A 20,343-nucleotide genomic window follows, 5' to 3' on the forward strand; every position below is an offset into this window, starting at 1 on the left:
AGTACAGATGACTGATCTGTGTGGCTTAGAAGACATTTAAGAGACATTCTGGTCCCCCAAACCGGAAGTCAGCACTTGATTTGAGCAACGGAGAGATGGTTACCTAACACAGCAAATCACTTTTTACTCTAGAATTACAAAACCCATTTGGTTGTTTCTAAATCACAGTGGTTTAAGATTAACCCACAAGTTTAATGTTTTATCATTTCCATAAGATTTTATTGAAATTGCTTCGGACCCAGAATCAGGGACATTTAATTACAAAATGCATCATATTAGAAAACTAAATGACTTCTCATCTAGAATTATCTTCCACTTCCTGACACTGAGATAAATTCAGTCAACTGTGCCCTGTCACCACGGCAATATTGACTGTGCTGGTGTAATATTTTCACAAGTGCTGTACCTTACAGAACAAATGTTCAAATGTTCACATTCTACCAAATTACTGTATATTAAGAAATGACTCCCCTAAACAAAATGCATTACCCAAAGTAGAGGGGTTTCCCATTTGAGGCTGTGACCTAGGCTTCTATTCTTAGTTTTTAAAAGGGGAATTCAAACAAAAGCATTCTTGCAAGCCTACTCAGGCCTAATTTGTTCACAATATACACTGAAGATGCTTAATATGAATCAAATCTTTGCTTTCGGTTGTTACGAGTACTTTTGTACAAGTACTGATATATTCTGGGAGAACATCAGTCACACAATCCATCTGAAGAGCACGGCCCATAAAGTTTTGCACTTAATTTCTGATAAGGTAAAATCATAATTATCCACTCAAACAAGCTTGCGCTTTAAAATCAAACTTAATTTCATTAAATCAAATATTCATAAACATGCTTCACTAACAAAAATTAACTTAGTTCCTTTGAATCAAAAGCCTTGATGTTCCTTTCAGAACCAGGCCAAACCTAGGTCACAGCCCAGGTTCACCAAAGAAACCTGACTTTGCACCTGTAAGTTCCTCTCCAGTCACAAAACTGGTTTAAAGAACTAAAAGCAACGAGAACAGAAAATAAAAAGGTATGACGTAAGAGGAGTACTTTTCTCATAAAGTGCAGCTTGTGGCGGCACTGTGACCCACAGGGCTTCTGTTAGGGCAAGAGATACAGTGAGGTTGTGGACAGTCAGAGACGTTCTACTTCTTCCTGTAGGCCAGTGCTCCAAAGGCCAATACTGCAGCGATGGCCACCAGGGCAGCACCGCCGTATAGCAGCACGGGGAGGTCAGACGTCTCCGTCTTCGTCTGCACCTCAGAAGGGAGGTCGTGGGCGGGGGAGGTGGCTTTCAGATCAACCTCTGGAAGCATCTTCTGCTCCAGGATTTCTTGGAACACTTCCTGTTCTAGATCAGGTGGGGATGATGACTGTGGCTCCACAGGAGCTGGAAAAGGCTGAGACTGAAGTTCAGGCTCAGGCACGGAGAACGAGGGGGTAGCGGAAACCTCTTGGGTGACTGGGTGCTCTTCCTCTACTGAGGCTGGAGGTGGAGGGATCTCCATCACGTCTGGGACCACAATCGGTTCAGGTTCGGTTTGCACCGCCTCTGCGGTTGGTGCTTCTTCTCGGACAGCAGCAAGGTCGCTCTCGCTACCCAGCACGCTAAGTACGCTGCTCTGCAGCTCCCCTTCCTCCAACGTCTCCCCACCTTCTTCTAGCAGTTCAGCGTCTTCACGTTCCACGTGGACAATGTCAGAGTTCGAGGAGTTGTTCTCGCTTTGCTCCTCGACTAACGCCACTCCCTCGGTGCTGTCCAGACTCTTGGCATCTTCTGGGTCCATCATGCCAACCTGCGCCCAAGACTCGTGTCCTGTCAGAGACACAGGAAGACTCTCTGTCTGCCAGGAAGGTGGCCCACTGCTATCTCCAAGAGTTAGTAGTGAAGCAGGAGGGCTTAGCTGATCCGAAGCCTGTTCACCTGACAGGATGTATATGTCGTTACTGTCCTCGGCTATGATCACGCCAGGGTCCTCAGCTTCATCCAGGCTGAACACAGTGCCCTGTAATATAGAGAGTGGAACTATCAACCCGTTGGTCCGTTAATCATTTTTTATTCCAAATACACATATTTTACTCTTTCTAATATATTTTATTCTTCCATCCACCTTTTTCTGAACACGGAAGTCTCACCCAACTGGACCGGCACTTTACATTTCTCTGGTTTCTAGTCAAATTAAAGGAGAAGCTCACTTCCAAAACACAAATTTAGATAATTTACTCTTCCCTTGTCATCCAGGATGTTCATGTCTTTCTTCAGTCGTAAAGAAATTATGTTTTTTGAGGAAAACATTTCGGGATTTCTTTCCATATGGTGGACTTCTATAGGCCCAGGAGTTTGAAATTCCAAAATGCAGTTTAAATGCAGCTTCAAAGAGCTCTAAATGATCCCAGCCAAGAAATAACGGTGTTATCTAGCAAAATGATCAGTTATTTTCTAAAAAAAAATAAATTTATATACTTTTTAACCTTAATTGCTTGTCTTGTCTAGCTCAGCATGAACTTGGTGTATTTAAGACAGTTAGGGTAGGCCGAAAAACTCCCATCTCATTTTCTTCTCAAATTTCAAAATCGCACTACATCGCTGTTTTACCTTTTTTTTGTTGAGTTTTTTTTTTACCTACCCTAACTGTCTTAAATACACTGAGTTCATGCAGAGCTAAACAAGACGAGCATGTGAGGTTGTTTTTTTTTTTAACCATTTTAACATGGTTACTCAGGAAAAAGGTGGATAAATGAGAAATAAGTTAAAATTAAATTAAATCAAATTAAAATTAAAAGGAAAAAATTCCATTGATCTTTTGACATATTGTACTGTACAAACTATCCTGCAAGTTTTAGAACTCAAAACTTTCTTGTTAAAGCCCCGATATACTCAAAACAAAGTTCCTTTTCGTTCATTTAGAGATAAAACTCTAAAGGAGTTGGAAATATGTGAGCAGGGGTATACTGTTAGCGAACACCCTGACACTACCCACTCTATTGAAAGCAACATTTAAATGAATATGTAAATACGTGCTGCGCATCAGTGCCTAATTTCATCAGAAGCACAACTTTATTTGCTACTATAAAAAGCAGCTACTGTGCTCATGTTTTTACCCACGGACGTCTAACCGAAAGACTCAACAGACGAAATTAACCCAGAGAAGAGTTCTGCATAAAAGAAGGCGGAGCCTCAGCCCACACCTCCTATGAGATAATTGTCACAGACCAATTGTAGTACGAAGGTGTTTTGCAGCCAGAACGGAAAGTTCACTTTGCCAAGCCGTTCCGAACTCCCAAAACGAATTTAGTTTTGGTCAGATTTTGACACATTAGTTCGTATATCAGTATATCAGGGCCTTTAGTCTAAAAACAGCTTATAATAAAATCAACAGGTTATAGAATGTGCCACTTTATGATGTAATAGTGTGGCTAAACTCCGCCTCCACAGAAAAGCAACGCCTGCTTACATTTCTGCCTGTTTAGCCCCGCCCACCAATTTGCACATGTAGTGTAAAATAACAAATAACAAAAGGCATCTACGCAGAAACCAAATGATGAAGATTGCTCCAAACACAAGACGACGCTGTGCAGTGCCAAGTTGTGGAAAAAAACGTTTTTGCAGCATTAGGAAAAAGTGGATTTCTTACTTTTTTTTAATGAAAGTTCAGTCGTGTCAGTAAAAACTTGCTTCACTTAATTCGACTTAAACTAAAAGACAATGCTGTGCTGACTATACTGGATCTGACAGTAATGTCACACCACACAAGTGTGAATAACCATTGTTATTATGTGGTCACAATTGCTTTGTTTGTTATTACAGATTGTTTGATATGAAGAGTATTTATGCATCCATCTATGAAGGATGTATGCTGTCAAACAGACACAACTAGCCAATAATAGCAGTGGGTGTAGCAGTAAAAAGGCCTATTACTACTTGTTTTTTGATGTAAAAATCTTGGTAGCATAATTGAACCTCAGAGGACAGTGCAAAGACAAAGGTTGCTTAAGCACCTGTTGCTTAATGTTTTAGTGAAGGACTTTTACGTAAAACATAACTGTCTGAGTCATAAGAACACATCCTTTACCCTTCACTTTAAAACTGTGGTAACGCAATGTACGTATTTCCTTCTGTGTTAACTCCAAATGTCTAATGTCTACCACCACAACAAAAATATGCCATGTGTTTGCTTTTAATTTTTAACGGTCTGCATTTCCATGTATGGTAAGCCTGACTGTGTCTGCAAACCATTCACATGAAGATCCATATAACTGATGAGCTTCACAATTAAATGTGCCTAAAAGAAGCATGAGGTACACAAAAGACCTAAAAAGCATAAATAAAATGTATGAATTAAAATAAGGATAATTTTATTCTCATACAATTAACATTAAAATGTTTTTGAAATTAATAAAGTCTAACGTCATGTATAGTCATTACAATACCAAAATTGATTTGCAAAATTATTATTATTATTATTATTTATTTATTTATTTTCTTTTAAGTACACTACCATTCAAAGGTTTGGAGGCAGTAAGAAGATTTATTTTAAAGAAATTAATTTATTAAGGGTGCAATAAATTGATCAAAAAAGTAACACTTTCACTTTCAAAAACACATCAAGCACCTCAACTGTTCTCAGCATTGATAATAACAGTAAATGTTTCTTGAGGACCAAACCAACATATTAGAGTAATTTCTGAAGGATAATGAAGTAACAGGAACAACGTCTGCTTAAAACTGACTTTTGCCACAGGAATAAATTTTAAAATTTAAATCATTTTAATATTAAAATTTAAATCATTTTTTTTAAACTGTAACAATATTTTACAGTAATACAATTTGTATTGTATTTAATTAAATAAATGCAGCTTTGATGTGAGTTTTAATTACCATTACTACAATGGTAGTGTAGTTTGTTAAAATAAAACTTTTTTAAAACATATGCCTTCTTTAGTACAGTAAGTGGAATTTACCATTGCAGGGATCATTCGTCACTGATTTTCTTATGCCACCTAGTGGAATGTAAGAATAATACAGCTATACTGTTAAATTGCCTCTGCTTCACGGTTGACTGAACAAAATCAACTTTAAAATGCAAAACCGCAACAGCTATTAACTGAATATGAAGTTAGCTTACAGTAGCTGCATTTTAGTATATTTAGTATGAGATAAAAGCTTTTATTCTGTAAATCAACAGAGATGCAGCAAAACACTAATTAGTTATTTTATTTTCTAAAATACAGTCAAACCAAAACTTATTCAGACACCTTCAAAATTTCTCAGATTATCAGTTTATTTGCTATAGTTTAGAAAACAGTAACAAAATATGACAAGAACGTATGAGTTAAACTGTGTCAGAATAAATTCGTCTTGATAATGTCAGATAACTTTGATAGAAATGTATGTAACAAAACATGTTCATGTCAAAGCGTCAAATTAAATGTTTGGTCCCAAATTTCTGTTTTACTGGTAGTCCACTGTATGAAGAATTTTTGGGTATAATATGTTACAGTTTACTTTATTTCGCTTTCCTCACTTACATAAATAAACTATAACTAAAAAAATATGTATCTGGTGTCTGAATCATTTTTGGTTTGACTGTAACTTGAACAAAGATTTTTAAAAACACGTAAAGACAGATCTGAGGGCAATGGTTGCAATAAGGGAAGTCTGTAAGACCTCAGCAGGAAGTGTGTTAACCCACTCTCCACCTGTATTCACTGTACTGTTAGCCGGGGTCCCTCCTATCTAGAGTCATGTCTTTATCTTCCCCTGTCACCCACACAGTGACATCACCATATAGCTGTGGTGTGTGCATATGCAACTAAGGTCTACATGTCTACCGCAACTAGGTCAAGCATGCAAAATGAGCCTATTTGAATTTTTCACTCATTATCATGTCAGTTTCTGCTCATTTGCATTAAGCAAATTTAAAATACCACCCCTTGCTTACTCATCTTAAAGGACACCGTTCTGCTCCCTGTGCATTTTCTGGTCTTTCAGATTTTAGTAATCCACCACGGTGCACGTGCATCTAGTTTCACATGTAATCCTGTCTCTCACGAATGCTTTCAAAACATATTAGATCCCAGCATCTGGATTAACATCTGACGGCTAACAGATAGAGGACCACAAGCACACAACCAGTACAATGTGACAGTGCGTTTCTATATTATATATTGCTTACAATCATGTATTTCTTTATCACATGCTTTTCAATGTTACATTCTCCTTTCTTAGCTCTATAGACTCGAGCATGAATCAGTACGGTTATGAAGTAAACAGACCAACAAAAACTCTATGTACATATTCCAAATTGACAATACCTTTCTGAAATGGTAGAGTAAGACTGATGTTTCCTGCAAGATTAGGCTTGCTGTCCTATCCAGAGACTGTCCAAAAATGAAGTTATGCTATAAGGTGTGTTCTCTTAGGTGAGCCTTGGGTGCCTATGAACCACTCCACCCTAAGCACATGTACCCACCCTCACCTGAAGACAAAAACTTACGCATGCCTGCCAAACTCAAATGTTTTCACGTTCATACAAGAAATCAATATTGAAGATAGAATGGGTTTCAGAGCATACAACCTTTCTAGTGGTAACCATTTGGTAATACCGTGCTGCTAACAAGTATTAGAGCTACTTTTAGACACTACTTTTCACACCCTTGTAAGGCAGTTTCTATTGTTAAGGCATCCACACCAAAGATAAACATATCTTGTCTGTTGAGGATGCACCAGATATGTAGATTTCCACATACTGTACCATTCGAATGTGAATGCTGAACTGTGTGTGCTGATAACAAGGCCAGTTGTTATCTGGTATAACCTACTGGAGGGAACTCACCGCATAAGCCCGCTCAATTATTAATAAAGCATCAGTTTGATCAATTCACATTTCCCCCTTTTAATACATCTAAAAATATCCTAAATTAGGTGGGCCATATACTGTAGACATGATTAACTGGTAGAGATTTTGGTCTATCGTCTCTATCATGGTTACACACTTGCATGAAATTGCTGTGCTACGTGGTTACAAAAGCATTTTTAAGCATTGTGGTTTAAAAACAAGTTATTTTAAGTTGTTAAAATGCAATCAGCAGCGAACAAGAACTCTGAGAGACTGTTTCTGAGCACTTTTCTGAGCACAATTGTATGTGTCCAAATGCACAGTAATTTAGGTCTTAAGTTAAAGCAAACAGCAGAGAAAGAAAACACATTTAACAGTAGGGAAGCTCTTAAAGTGACAGCAGTCATTCACGTTAATTAAACAACAAAAGACAGAAAATCTCTCACTGCTCTACTAAATATCTTTTGTTTGGAAGCCCATTTCTGCCCCTGAATAAAAAATAAAATAAGGTCATTGCAACTTTTTAACTCGCAATTCTTTTTTCTTGCAACTGCGAGTTTGGAAACTGTGTGACTAACTCACAATTGTGAGTTATAAAGTCAGAATTGAATTATATAAACTCGCAATTCTGAGATGAACTTTTTCCCCCCTCAAAATCGGCATTTATGATGCTCAACTGCAAGTTTATATCTGATAACAGTTCTGAGAAAAAAAGTCAGAATTGCAAGAACAAAAAGTCAGAATTGTAAGAAAAAAGTCAGAATCGCGAGATACTCGCATTAGCGCAAGAAAAACAAAGTCAAAAGTGTTTTAATCTCGCAATTCTGACTTTATAACTTGCAATTGTGAGTTTATACCTCGCAATTTTAAGAAAAATTCAGAATTTTATATCTCACAATTCTGACTTTAACTCGCAATTGCAAGTTTATATTACGCAATTCTGAAAAAAAGTCCGAATTATGAGTTTATATTTTGAAATTCGGACTTTATAATTCGCAATTGCAAGATTATATTATGCAATTCTGGGGAAAAAAAGTCAGAATTCTAACTTTACAACTCGCGTGAGTTTATATATCTTGCAATTGTGACTTTATAACTCAGAACTGCAAGTGTATATCACAATTCTGAGGAAAAAAATTTGAATTGTGAGTTTATATCATGCAATTCTGACTTTATAACTCGTAATGGCGAGTTTATATCACACAATTCTAGGAAAAAAAATCTGAATTGTAAGACTAAAAGTCGCAACCTAAAATATATATATATAATTTTTTTTTTTTTTAATTCAGTGGCGGTGGCGGAAACATGCTTCCATACTTTTGTAAATTTTATAAGAGTAAATATATATTTAATTTACACAGTGAAGAATATACAGTGTTTTCATATATTTGATTAGTTTTTGAGTCCTATTGCTTGTAATTAGGTTCTTATTCTTATTTAATCGCTGATTGTTTACTTATCTTTCATAAGCTTGAGGGTTGTTTTTAGGCTATTAGCTAGTATTAGTTTTTTTGTGATATTAACACTGGTGACAAAAATTATGAATTATTTCTATTGTATCAAAAATTTAGATTTTATAAAGACCTTATTCGAAGCTAAAATAACTCGAATTGTGATATATATATCGTTATCGCAAAATAAAATTACACGTATCGTGATATAAGATTTTGGTCATGTCGCCGACCCCTTTCCTAAATGCACATAAGCAAACATTTAATATTACTAACTAAATCAAAACCAACTTTGGACACCAAGGTAAAAGTCTCCTCTGAATCTCCCATAGGATGTCAAGCATACAGGTCACCCTCTCAACTAGCACTGTGAATAATTTGGAGGCAGTCAAACTGGGACAGCCTTGCTCCAGCTGATTCATAGGAGGATTTATCAGATTTATTTTTATTCTTCATCTCTGAAGTGTGTGGGGGTGGCGTATGCCTCTGTTTGTGTGATGAGAGCAGCACATCGCCTGTATAATGTAGTTACGTAAGAGGCCGGGCTGTGCGATGTGCCGGCTGATGCGACCTGACGTGGCTTGAGGTTCACACTCAGCACCTACTGATACATAGACAGGGGCACATGCTTTAGTAGCAGTTTGTCTGTACCAGCACAACGGGAGTCAAATTACATCACATCAAGCCATCTCAAGAATCTTTGCTGTGCCATGTGACACAGGCACCCTGAAGGTCAACTCTGTGTTGCGTACAGAACAGACCAAGGGACAGGAAGGGGATAAAGGGGCGGAGTAACTCACAAGACAAAATGTCCCATACGTCCCCCACACTGGGTATCCGTTACCCCTTTGGTGGTTTATTGAATGCTTTCCCTTGACCTACAGGAGTTTGTCATGATCAGGGCAGACAGCATGATTCAGCATAAACATGTCATTGACTTATGCTGTATTTTGTTTTTCAAAATGGCTTCTCGCTGCTTCGCCCTGGGTTTTGCAAAATATACACACACAGATTCCTTCTCATTCAGGTCACTTGCTTTGGGTCGCATTCATGAAACTAATTTCTCCATAAATTGTGCATTAAAACCATTCGTACATAAACTGTCACTATATTGAAGCAACAATTTACTCAGAAATTACTCTCATGTTTCACAAACAAGGCCTGTTTTATTATTTTGTTCTCTATGATTGCAAAGGTGCAAAACACTAATGATTGCCCTAAACACACTTATATTCTGCTTAAAGCAGAAACGAGCAAACAGTGTCACTCCAACCACAGTCATTTCTACACTAAAACAGGTTAAACATTAAATTAAATATTTACTGACTGACCTAATTAATGGAGAGAACTAAATTAAGAACTAAACCTTGTGAGAGTGTCCTTGTGTTTGCTATTTTATTATCCATTTACAACTTCGCTGCCACAGCCATTACATGATGGAGAGCCAGAAAGCGGTCAAAATGACCTCAATCCGTAACATTTATATTGTTGTGCAAATGGACCACATGAGATAAATCTCATCTGTTCCAGACATCTAAAGAAATTCAGCTGTCCTACCTGCCTGTGTTCGGCTCCTAAGTGCGCAGCAGTGACCACAAGGAAATAAAGTCAATGAGTGGGCAGAGAGAAAGTATAGACAGGATAAAGGTTGCTGTCAGAGTAAAAGGGCTGGAACTGCTGAGCGGGAGGTCTGGTTTGTTTGCACACGGTCTCCTCCTCCTCATCAGACTCCTCCCAGCTGCATTCAAACTCAAACAGATGCTTATCCTATATTATCTATGCCAAAGCTCTCGCTCCATCACTGGAATGTGGTCCTGTACTGAGCGGCAGTGTAAAACAATGGTCTCCCCTCCTCCTTGTATAAGTGTTAACGGTGCACTAATTAAATTAATCCTTCTGACTGAGTTCTTCATCTCGCACACAGAACGGCTCTCATTTGAGATACAGTGTGACCTATATACAGTGTTATAAACAAACAAGACCTTCATTATGCTTTATGACATCATCTGACAGAATTAAAGAGCTGTTCTCATAAAACATTTGCATGAGGAAATGATAGCTTTCTGAAATTAATAATCTTGAGTTTGAACTATCAAATTAGCCTACATACAACTGCATTTTGATAAGATGAATGGAAATGTTTGTGCACATTATGCAAAACATTAAGCTAAAGGGTAATTCTTAATTGTGACCATAAACAAATATGCTCATGATCATGACGACTTGACAGAAACACCATAAAATTAGCATCCATAAAATGAAAATAAGGTGAAATTGTTGATGAAACACTACAGGAAGTTATCTTGACCATCATGTGCCGCATAATGCGGTTACAAAAACACTTGTAAGGATTGTATGGATGACACAGACCCTTGGTCTGTCCTGTACACTTGGAGCAAAAAACTGAAACGAAGTATTATTTGTCAACACACAATGTGTTGGTAAAATTATGGTAGCTGAATTAGGTAATATGTTAACAACATGAGCACAGCTCTGGCTCCCTCTCCTGACAAGAGTCTTAAAAAACACAGTGAATGACCATTCCCCCTGTGTTTTGCCTTTTTAACTAACCTTAAAGGAACAGTTCACCCAAAAATGAAAATGACTCGCCCTGACGTTCTAAATGCGTAAGACCTTTGTTCACTGGAACACAAATTAAGATATTTTTGATGAAATCCAAGAGCTTTCTGACCCATAGACAGCAACATTACCATGTTCAATGCGCAGAAAGATGGTAAGAGCATCGCTAAAAATAGTCCATGTGACATCAGTGGTTCAACCGTAATTTTCTGAAGATACTAGAATACTTTTTGTGCAAAGAAAACCAAAAATGTATTCTCTTCTGTGTCAGCCTTCAACAGCATTCATGAGACAGGAGCTGATGCCGTGGTACTCTTGAGAACGCACATCAAAGACTGACAAAGTAGAAAAGAAATTGTTGAAAAAGGTCGTTATTTTGGTTTTCTTTGTGCACAAAAAGTACTTTCGTAGCTTCATAAAATTGATGTTCAATCACTGATGTTACATGGACTATTTTAACAATGTCCTTATTACCTTTCTGGGCCTTGAATGTGTCAGTTGTGTTGCTGTTTATGCAGGGTCAGAAAGCTCTTGGATTTCATTAAAAATATCTTAATTTGTGTTCTGAAAATAAACGAAGGTCTTATGGGTTTGAAATGACATGAGGGTGAGTAATTGAAGGCGAATTTTCATTTTTGGGTGAACTTTTTGGGTGATCTCTTTAACCTCTTTACAGCAGTGGTTGTCAACCAGGGGGCCAGGACTAACAGGCCTCTGCAAATCCCCAAGATGACTTAGAATTATTCTAATTAATATATTATCATCAATACATTTAATATTCATATTATTAATGAGAAATTAAAATATTCTAACTTAATTCATTGTAGGGCGGCATGATTTTGGATAAATTGAGAATCACAATTTTTGTTTCAAACAGAAATAACGTCATTTACCAGAGGCTGTGACAAAATATTAATTGCTGCAGTTTATTAAAAACGATTTTATTAGTTTGAATGACTTATTTTTAAAAATTGTTTGAATGAATGATTCAATGACTCACTCATACATACTTCACTTGTTTCATTACTGAATAAAACAGTGTTTCTGAACAAATCTCTTGAATGAACGATTCAATGACTCATAAATACTTCACTTGTTTAATAACTGAATAAATCAGAAATTTTGAACGAATCTCTTGAATAAACAATTCAATCATACTTCATTTGTTTCATTACTGAATGAATTAGCATTAGCAATCTCCTGAATGAACAATTAAATGACACACTCAAATACATCACTTGTTTCATTACTGAATCAGTGTTTTTAAACAAATCTCTTAAATGAACAATTAAATGACTCATTTATAAATACTCTACTTGTAACAACGTTATCAACATTGTGATCAACAAATGTAATTTAAAGCACCAATTTGAAGCAAAAATTACCTTCAACAGATGATTTCCTGTTTTTTGATCCCTACAATAACCATCAGTGTTTATATCACAACTATAAATGGTTGAAAAGTCTGCTTGTAAAGCTGTTTCATACCTAAGCATAACTGTTCTCATAGTTTTCGAATGTTTCAGTATGACTTTATCAAAGGTTTAATAGACATACGAATCGTTGTCTCAGAAATAAGACCGCGTGGGTGACTGAATCGAGATCGTGATCTGTTAACGATTAATCGTGCAGCTCTAATTAATTGCTAACAAAAAAATGAAATCATTTTTTCCCCTCTCAATAACTAGCGTTTCCTAGTTTCAGTTTATAAGAAGAGATTATAAACAAACAAGTATCTCCAGATTTGTATTGGAAAATGGGGACCTTTCGGTCAAAAAGCTCAAGAACCACTGCTTTAAGGGACATCCAGTTAGACAATTCTATCGTCATGTTTCGTAAGTTGCTAATAGGTTGCAGAGATATTCATTTGTCAGTGTGAGTGCTGTTCATTTATTTTGTGAACTCACATAACGCACAAATGCATCGGAAAAAGAGACACAAAAATGTCCATTATGTGCAACTGGTTATACCATCCACATGTAAGTACAGACGGTACATCACCTATCAAATCGAAGTCACTCACCCATCCTCCCTGCTGAATGATGAAGTCTGCTTGCGATTCCTCAAGGTAACACAAACCATAACGTAGCAGTGTTTCCAGTGGCAGCCCCTCATTCTGTAGGGCTTGTAACAATACTAAAGGTACCAACACCTAAACAGAGAAACACAGCGTAAGAAAATGAAGGACAGAGACATTCACAATTCTGTGAAAACATCCCAATGGCCTCAAGAGTGCTTTGTGTGCATCTGTGTGCTGAGTGTTTTTAATTACCTTGCTCCATCCTCCTTGAGCATGAGAGGACACCTCGTCCACCGTTGCTCTGAAACGTTCAAAGTCCAAATCACTGCACAAGAGACACACACATTATGAACATAATTTCTCCGCATTTATGTGAATGTGCTTGTTCTTTAAAAACAAAAACAAAACCATCAGCATAACATATGTTGAAAGCTTTCGTCAATATTTAAGTTAAACGTCAGGAATAGTCATTGGGACTCACTTTTTAAGCCAAGTTATAATAACTGTGTGTGCAGGCTGTTTACACAACGCATTTTTCTGGCATACACCACTGCCAAGTACGTGGCTAGATCTTTTTTCCAACTACTAAAATCGTCCAGGAATTTCTCTGGACGTTTAAAAGAACCTGCTTAGAAGAGTGTGAGTGGCGGAGGACAGGTGCGTGTCCAGGTCCCGTGAGACGCGGTCCGCCAGCACTGCCAGGCTGTCTTCTATGGAGCTTTCTGGATTGGCTGGACTGAACACTGGGGATGTGAGCTGATCAAAGCCGGTTCTGGAAAAAGCTGAGCGGAGAAAGAGGCAGATGACTTTAAGCTATGATCCAGATTTCAGGTTTGTTTTATCATGAAAATGCAGTGTAATAACCAAAAAATATCTTACAGGCCGCAATTTCCTCTTCCAGCTGCTTCATTTCATTCTCAATCTGTTTCTTCAGGCTCTGCTCTCTTTCCACTTCCTGTGTCGAATGGCTCTCTCCTGCACAGAATCATAACATATCTAAAAAATTGTCCTTCAAACATTCAAAGACCTTACAGATATACAATTATGAATAATTCTGATTTCTCTATATTGATGTCCTGTTTACTTCTTTCTTTAATTAAATTTAAGTACTGACTATCAATTAGTAAATCTATAAAGACAAAATACTTTGTGCAAGACACAATAACAGCTGAAACCTGAGGCTCTTTTACATTTAAAATAACAATCTTGATTAAAAACAAATTAAAAAATTGGGTGTAAACAAAACATGTAAGCATTATTACATTTTCATACTTATTGTATGCATTTTTTTAATACTTTCTGTGTGCAAAGAAAACGACAATAATGGTAACACAAAAGAGAAGAATTGTTTAATGAATGACATTATTTTTGTTTTCTTTACGCACAAAAAGTATTCTTGTAATAAATGGCCTTGAAATGGCTCAGTTGCATTGCTGTCTATGCAGGGTCAGAATGCTCTCAGATTTCATCAAAAATTTGTGTAACGAAGATGAATAAAGGTCTTACAGGTTTGGAACGACATGAGGGTGAGTAGTTAATGCCAGAATTTTCATTTTTCGGTAAACTATCCCTTTAATTTTTTTAAAGCAATCTCGGTCTTTTGAATCTTGATGAAAATATATTAAGCAAAAACCAGCTGGAAAACCTCAGCTGAATAATTTTCTACCTGACTGATGAAGCTAAAAAAGGTGAAGTGGAAAGAAAACTGAAGGTGAAACTTAGCTAAAGGTACTGGACTGTAACACACATGCCCTCATCTTCTCAAAATACTAATGGACTTCAATAACTCTCAAACAATCCAACAGAAGAATTTATTATCAGCGAAGATTAACTTTTGCAAATCAGGTTGTAGGGGCAACACAATGTCAATTTTAGATGAAATATTAGCATGCATAACATTTTGCATTCAACAGGCAGAAAGAACAGAAACTAACTTATGTAATATCCAGTATTTTCAGTACACAACCTGACAGACACAGAATGACAAATCAGGGTCAAACTCAGCACTTTTGAACATAATGTCACAACATATCATGTGCTCCAGATAATATATGTAAATAGCAAAAAGAAAGTTAAGCCTGTTTTGTCCAGCTACTTTTAAATCAATTCCACTTTTATTATATTTTAATATGTTATTAGAAACAATACTATGTTTGTTATAACAACTGGCTTTTCTGTGGTGCTTTAAGCCATTGCGTGGCTATTCATTCATACACCGGTGAATTATTTAGTGTTTGTTCAGGCCCAGGCTTTCAGCTCTCTCAACCACACAGACCCAGTGAATGACTATAAAAAGAAGTGTTAGAGAGGGAAAGAAAGAGATTTAGAGAGAGTGTGTGTAAAATGACTGTGAAGCAGACAATAAAGGCTTTTTACAACATTACAAAAGTTGATGAGAGCTCACACTGACTTTTCCCAGGCTGGGCCGGTCTTCAGTCAGTTTTGTTCAGGCTGAGCTTTACTCTGAACAGTGGCATGTGAACAAGCCAACGCTGATCGCATATGACAGTCTGTCAGAGTGCAGAGCGAGTCGAGTGGAAAGAGGGATCAGAAGCTACTTTCAAAGCTGACTGAATGAAAACCAGAGCAGGACACAGGACATTCCTCATTGAACCACTGATATGCCCAAGGCTCCAAAATCTCCAACAGGCAGCTTAAACCCATACCATCCTCTATGTTAAGTCAACCAGGCTAATTGTCAATGACAAACTCTATGCATCTGCTTCTGAACTCCACAAGTAAACTCCAAATAAAGAGCGTAAAAGTCAATATTCACAAGAATCCACCTTAAAACCTCTCCTCTAAAAAAAAAAAAAAAAAAAAAAAAAAAAAGCCATGGAACGCTATCAAAGTCAGAATAGATGCGTTTTCATTACAGATTTGCACAAAACTTTGGCGATATTTTATAAATGTCGATAAAAATGTGTTGCGAAATGACACTGTTTCAATGAACCAATGTTATGCGACTAAAACTTTATTTTTTCCTCTGGCAATAAGTCATGGCAACGGATTTCGGCTATATTTAATTGAAGGGGGCATATGCATGTATCTTTACAGAAGGAGCGCGGAGAGTCACTTCAAACGTGTGCGGTGTGCCTGGCATAAACACAAGTATTGACTATTTTTGTCATGTACATATATTTTTACAATATATGGAGTAATGATGCTAAAAATTCAGCTTGGAAATCACATGAATAAATTACATTTTTAAAATATATTCAAATAGAAAACAGTTATTTTAAATAGTAAAATTTTAAATAGTTTCTGTACTTTGAATAAAATAAATGCAGGCTTGATGAGCAGAAGAGACTTCTTTAAAAAACATTAAAACTTTTACTGTCCAAAAACTTCTGACTGGTAGTGTATATGGACTGCCACATAAGTATAGACAACACACGCACTCTGAAGGATTTGTTAATGCATTACTTGCAATACCTGCAGGCATATTTCAATCAAATTACACTGGTTGCAGCACTCTGTATACAGCACTCTGAGGTATAGTCCATGTTCAAGGGCAAAATGGAGATTCCTGGAGCAGGAATGTGACCTTAGTAAGTGTGGACAAACCCTACTAGAGACTAAAACTTTAATGGTGCTGTTAGCAACCCAGATTCTCAGCAAAGCAGCTCTACGGACAGCATAAGAAGTGCTAGATCAGCAATTATTTCTGTAGTAACTGCTACATTTTATTAGTTTTTTCCCCACAACATCTACACTGCTTTCTCCTACCGTTACAGTCATGTTTACTTGTGTGTATGTATATATATCTCACCATTTGATGCATATTGTATGTATTTTACACAGTTAAAACAGTATTTATTTGACATTTGACTGACATTCCAGAATCATCACTAAGTTGATATTCTACTATAGATAGATATTGCATAAAGCAGATGACTTTTTCCATGCATGTACACTAGTGGTGGCCGATATACCAGTAGACACGATTAACCAGTAGAGATTTTAGACTATTGTCTCCACTGAGGTTACATGCTCACGTGATGCTGCTGTGCTATGGCTATGTGATCATAAAAAAAACGTATCGCTTACATGCATTTTTAAGTATTGCTGTTTAAAAACAAGTGATTTTAAGCAGTTGAAATGCAACATCAAAAGAGAACATTTCAGTATATGCGAGCACTGTCTGAGAGACTCTTTCTGAGCGTTTTTGCCGCTTTATAGGCCTTTAACAGTTAAATCCACACAACTACATGTGTCAAAATGCGCGTCTTTGCAAGTATCCTTGTGAACACAGTAATTTAGGTCTTGAGTGAAAGCAAACAGCTGAGAAAGAAAACACAAGTGTAACAGTATATTGGATCCGGGCAGCTCTTAAAGCGACAGCTGTCATTCTTGTTAATCAAGCAACAGAGAGAATATCTCTCACTGCTCTTGATACATCATATTTGTAACTTTTAGAAGAAATATGCATTTAATTTACACAGTGAGGAATATGCAGTGTTTTTATACATTTGATTACTTTATACAATATTTATTTGTTCTACTGTAGATTTTTTTGTCCTGTTGCTTGTATTTAGTTTCTTATTCTTATTTAATCACTGACTGTTTACTTGTCTTCAGTAAGCTTGAGTGTTTTTTATTTTAGTTTTTTTGACTTAAGGCTAGTTTTTTGTGATATTGACACTGGTGATTACAAGAATTATGACATTTCTATGGTATCAAAAATTTGATATCATAAAGACCTTATTTGAAGTAAAAATAACTATATAAGATTTTGGTCATATTGCACATATGTGACCGTAGACCACAAAACCAGTCCTAAGTAGCACGGGTATATTGGTAGCAATAGCCAAAAATACATTGTATGGGTCAAAATTATCGTTTTTTCTTTTATGCCAAAAATCATTAAGATTTTAGGTAAAGATCATGCTCAGTGAAGATACTTTGTATATTTTCTCTACTGTAAATATATCAAAACTTAATTTTTGATTAATAGTATGCATTGCTAAGAACTTCATTTGGACTATTTTAAAGACTATTTTCTCAATATTTAGATTTTTTTGCACCCTCAGATTCCAGATTTTCAAATAGTTGTATCTCAGCCAAATTTGTCCTATCCTAACAAACCATACATCAATAGAAAGCTTACTAATCCAATTTTTAGATGATGTATACATCTCAATTTCAAAAAACTGACCCTTATGACCGGTTTTGTGGTCCAGGGTCACATGAGTTCTTACCCTCCGTTGTCTCTGAGGGTCTTGATCTTGATGGTGGGGGCAGGCTGAGGTAGCTGAGGATGACATACTTGGTCTCATAGTGAAATCCTTCAGGCACTGTGGTGGAGGAGCCAGAGGCAGCCATTGAAGAAAAAATGTGAGGCTCTCAGGGACATGCACAACCAAATGACAGGGTTCACAAGTCCTAAAACAAACAAACACTTAATGAGGCATGTATAAATACTAAGTTAACCATACAATTTGGGTTTTTTCTGAAGTTCAAGACATCTGCTCCACTAAGAAAAACAAAGGCCATTTTTTCTTCCATACAATGAAAGTGACTGAGGTTGTCATTCAGCCTAACACTCATAGCATGAGTAAACGATGACAGGATTCTTATATAATGGTGAACTATTTCACGACAACTCAACAGCTTGTGTGAGGTGCCAGTCTGAAACAGAAATACAGATGTAACTAAAACGGTTACGTAAGATTATTTCACAAACCCCTTGACTGATATGTGAATTCTTTCCATGCATGCAACACTGACACCACCAAGACACCCAACTCTGAAGTTGCTCAAGTTTGTCTCCTGACCACTTCAAAACTGGACAGTTCCTATAAACATAGCAACGCACATTTTCGCTGGCAAATGTCCCGAAAGTGACGTGAGATATTTGCACTAAGTAAGTCCACTACATTTAATAGAACATGGTGTACAATGTAGCGCACTCAAACACCCACTGAACCTCTGCGTGTGCTCGCCACACCTACTCGCATGCCCGAGCAACCAGCTAGCCGCTAAAGTTTAAACATAACCTGTTAGTGTCACTCATAACATAACATGCTATCCATTTAACGTGAACATGCTGCGACTTAACTCGAAGGTGTCGTACCTCTGCGCCAGTGATAATTTTGTTCGCTCAGAGGCTCTGACAAATGTGCTCACCCGGTTTCTTTCAGTTAACTATATAACTGCTCTGCCTGTGGGATGGTTAGCTGTTTGGACGTGCGCGTGCGTGGTGCCCATGCTGCGCGTGTGCGAGAGGATGAAGCCACGCTCGCTGCTCCGCCTCGATTGTATTTCTGTTACAATGACGCGGGAGGACGTGAAAACGTGAAGGTCAAGGATAGAGTGGGGAGCAGAGTATGAATTCTTGTTTTAACAAAACGTATAGGTCCAGTTGAGTTAAGAGCTTTAGAATGACTCATATGTGTCGGTTCATTTTAGTGAATCTTTGAGTTCGATTCACGAACGAATGACGCTAATGAGCCTGTTCTTTTCGAATCTTTTGAATCAACTCACATTGGAGTAGTTGTTTTTTAAACTTACTAGTTTTTGATTTAACTTTTAAATTTAAACTTAATAATTTGTCACTTCCTACCAGTAACGTCTGTTTTATTATATGACAGCGTGAACATATACAGTGTAAGTCAAAAGTTTACATACACCTTGCAGAATCTGCAAAATGTTCATTATTTTACCAAAATAAAAGAGATCATACTGTACAAAATGCATGTTATTTATTTATTTATTACTGACCTGAATAAAATATTTGACATAAAAGACGTTTACATATAGTCCTCTAGAGAAAATAATAGTTGAATTTATAAAAATGACCCTGTTCAAAAGTTTACATACAGTACACTTTTAATACTGTTTTTAATGCTGTGTTGTTACCTGAATGATCCACAGCTGTCTTTTGTTTGTTTGTTTGTTTGTTTGTTTTTTTGTTTAGTGATAGTTGTTCATGAGTCCCTTGTTTCTCCTGAACAGTTAAACTGCCTGCTGTTCTTCAGAAAAGTCCTTCAAGTCCCACAGATTCTTTGGTTTTTCAGCATTTTTGTGTATTTGAACCCCTTTCCAGCAATGACTGTATGGTTTTGAGATCCATCTTTTCACATTGAGGACAACTGAGGGACTGATATACAACTATTACAGAAGGTTCAAATGCTCACTGATGCTTCAGAAGGAGACACAATGCATTAAGAGCCAGGGGTGTAAACTTTTGAACAGAATGAAGATGTGTACATTCTTCTAATTTTGCCTAAATATCTTTTTTTTTTTCTTCATTCAGTACTACCCTTCAGAAGCTACAGAATTACATGTTTTCCCAGAAGACAAGGTAAGTTAAATTTACCCAAGTTTACAAAAATTTAATTTAAATTTACAAGTTTACAACCCTGTCTCTTAATGCATTGTTTCCTTCTGGAGCATCAGTGAGCGTTTGAACCTTCTGTAATAGTTGCATATGAGTCCCTCAATTGTCCTCAGTG

The 20,343-nt window shown here is 36.8% G+C and overlaps 1 protein-coding gene across 4 annotated transcripts; it reads right to left on the minus strand.

Annotated features, from left to right (window-relative positions):
• Nucleotides 1–640: 640 nt before the first annotated feature.
• bcl2l13 (BCL2 like 13) lies at nt 641–19,132 on the minus strand. 4 transcript variants are annotated; one of them, XM_051135190.1, is made up of 7 exons: nt 19,016–19,132; nt 18,088–18,271; nt 13,766–13,861; nt 13,512–13,668; nt 13,139–13,211; nt 12,890–13,018; nt 641–2,002 (listed from the first exon to the last, which is right to left on the minus strand). In XM_051135190.1, exons 2-7 carry the CDS (start codon nt 18,209–18,211, stop codon nt 1,142–1,144), a joined length of 1,440 nt encoding a protein of 479 aa, XP_050991147.1. In that variant the 5' UTR covers nt 18,212–18,271; nt 19,016–19,132; the 3' UTR covers nt 641–1,141. The 4 variants fall into 4 exon arrangements, with proteins under 4 accessions (XP_050991147.1, XP_050991145.1, XP_050991144.1 ...); XM_051135188.1 differs by having other exon boundaries at nt 18,963–19,096; XM_051135187.1 differs by having other exon boundaries at nt 18,948–19,087.
• Between the last annotated feature and the right edge of the window lie 1,211 nt (nt 19,133–20,343).

The sequence above is a fragment of the Labeo rohita genome, chromosome 18, assembly GCF_022985175.1.
Source record: "Labeo rohita strain BAU-BD-2019 chromosome 18, IGBB_LRoh.1.0, whole genome shotgun sequence".
Lineage (NCBI taxonomy): Eukaryota > Metazoa > Chordata > Actinopteri > Cypriniformes > Cyprinidae > Labeo > Labeo rohita.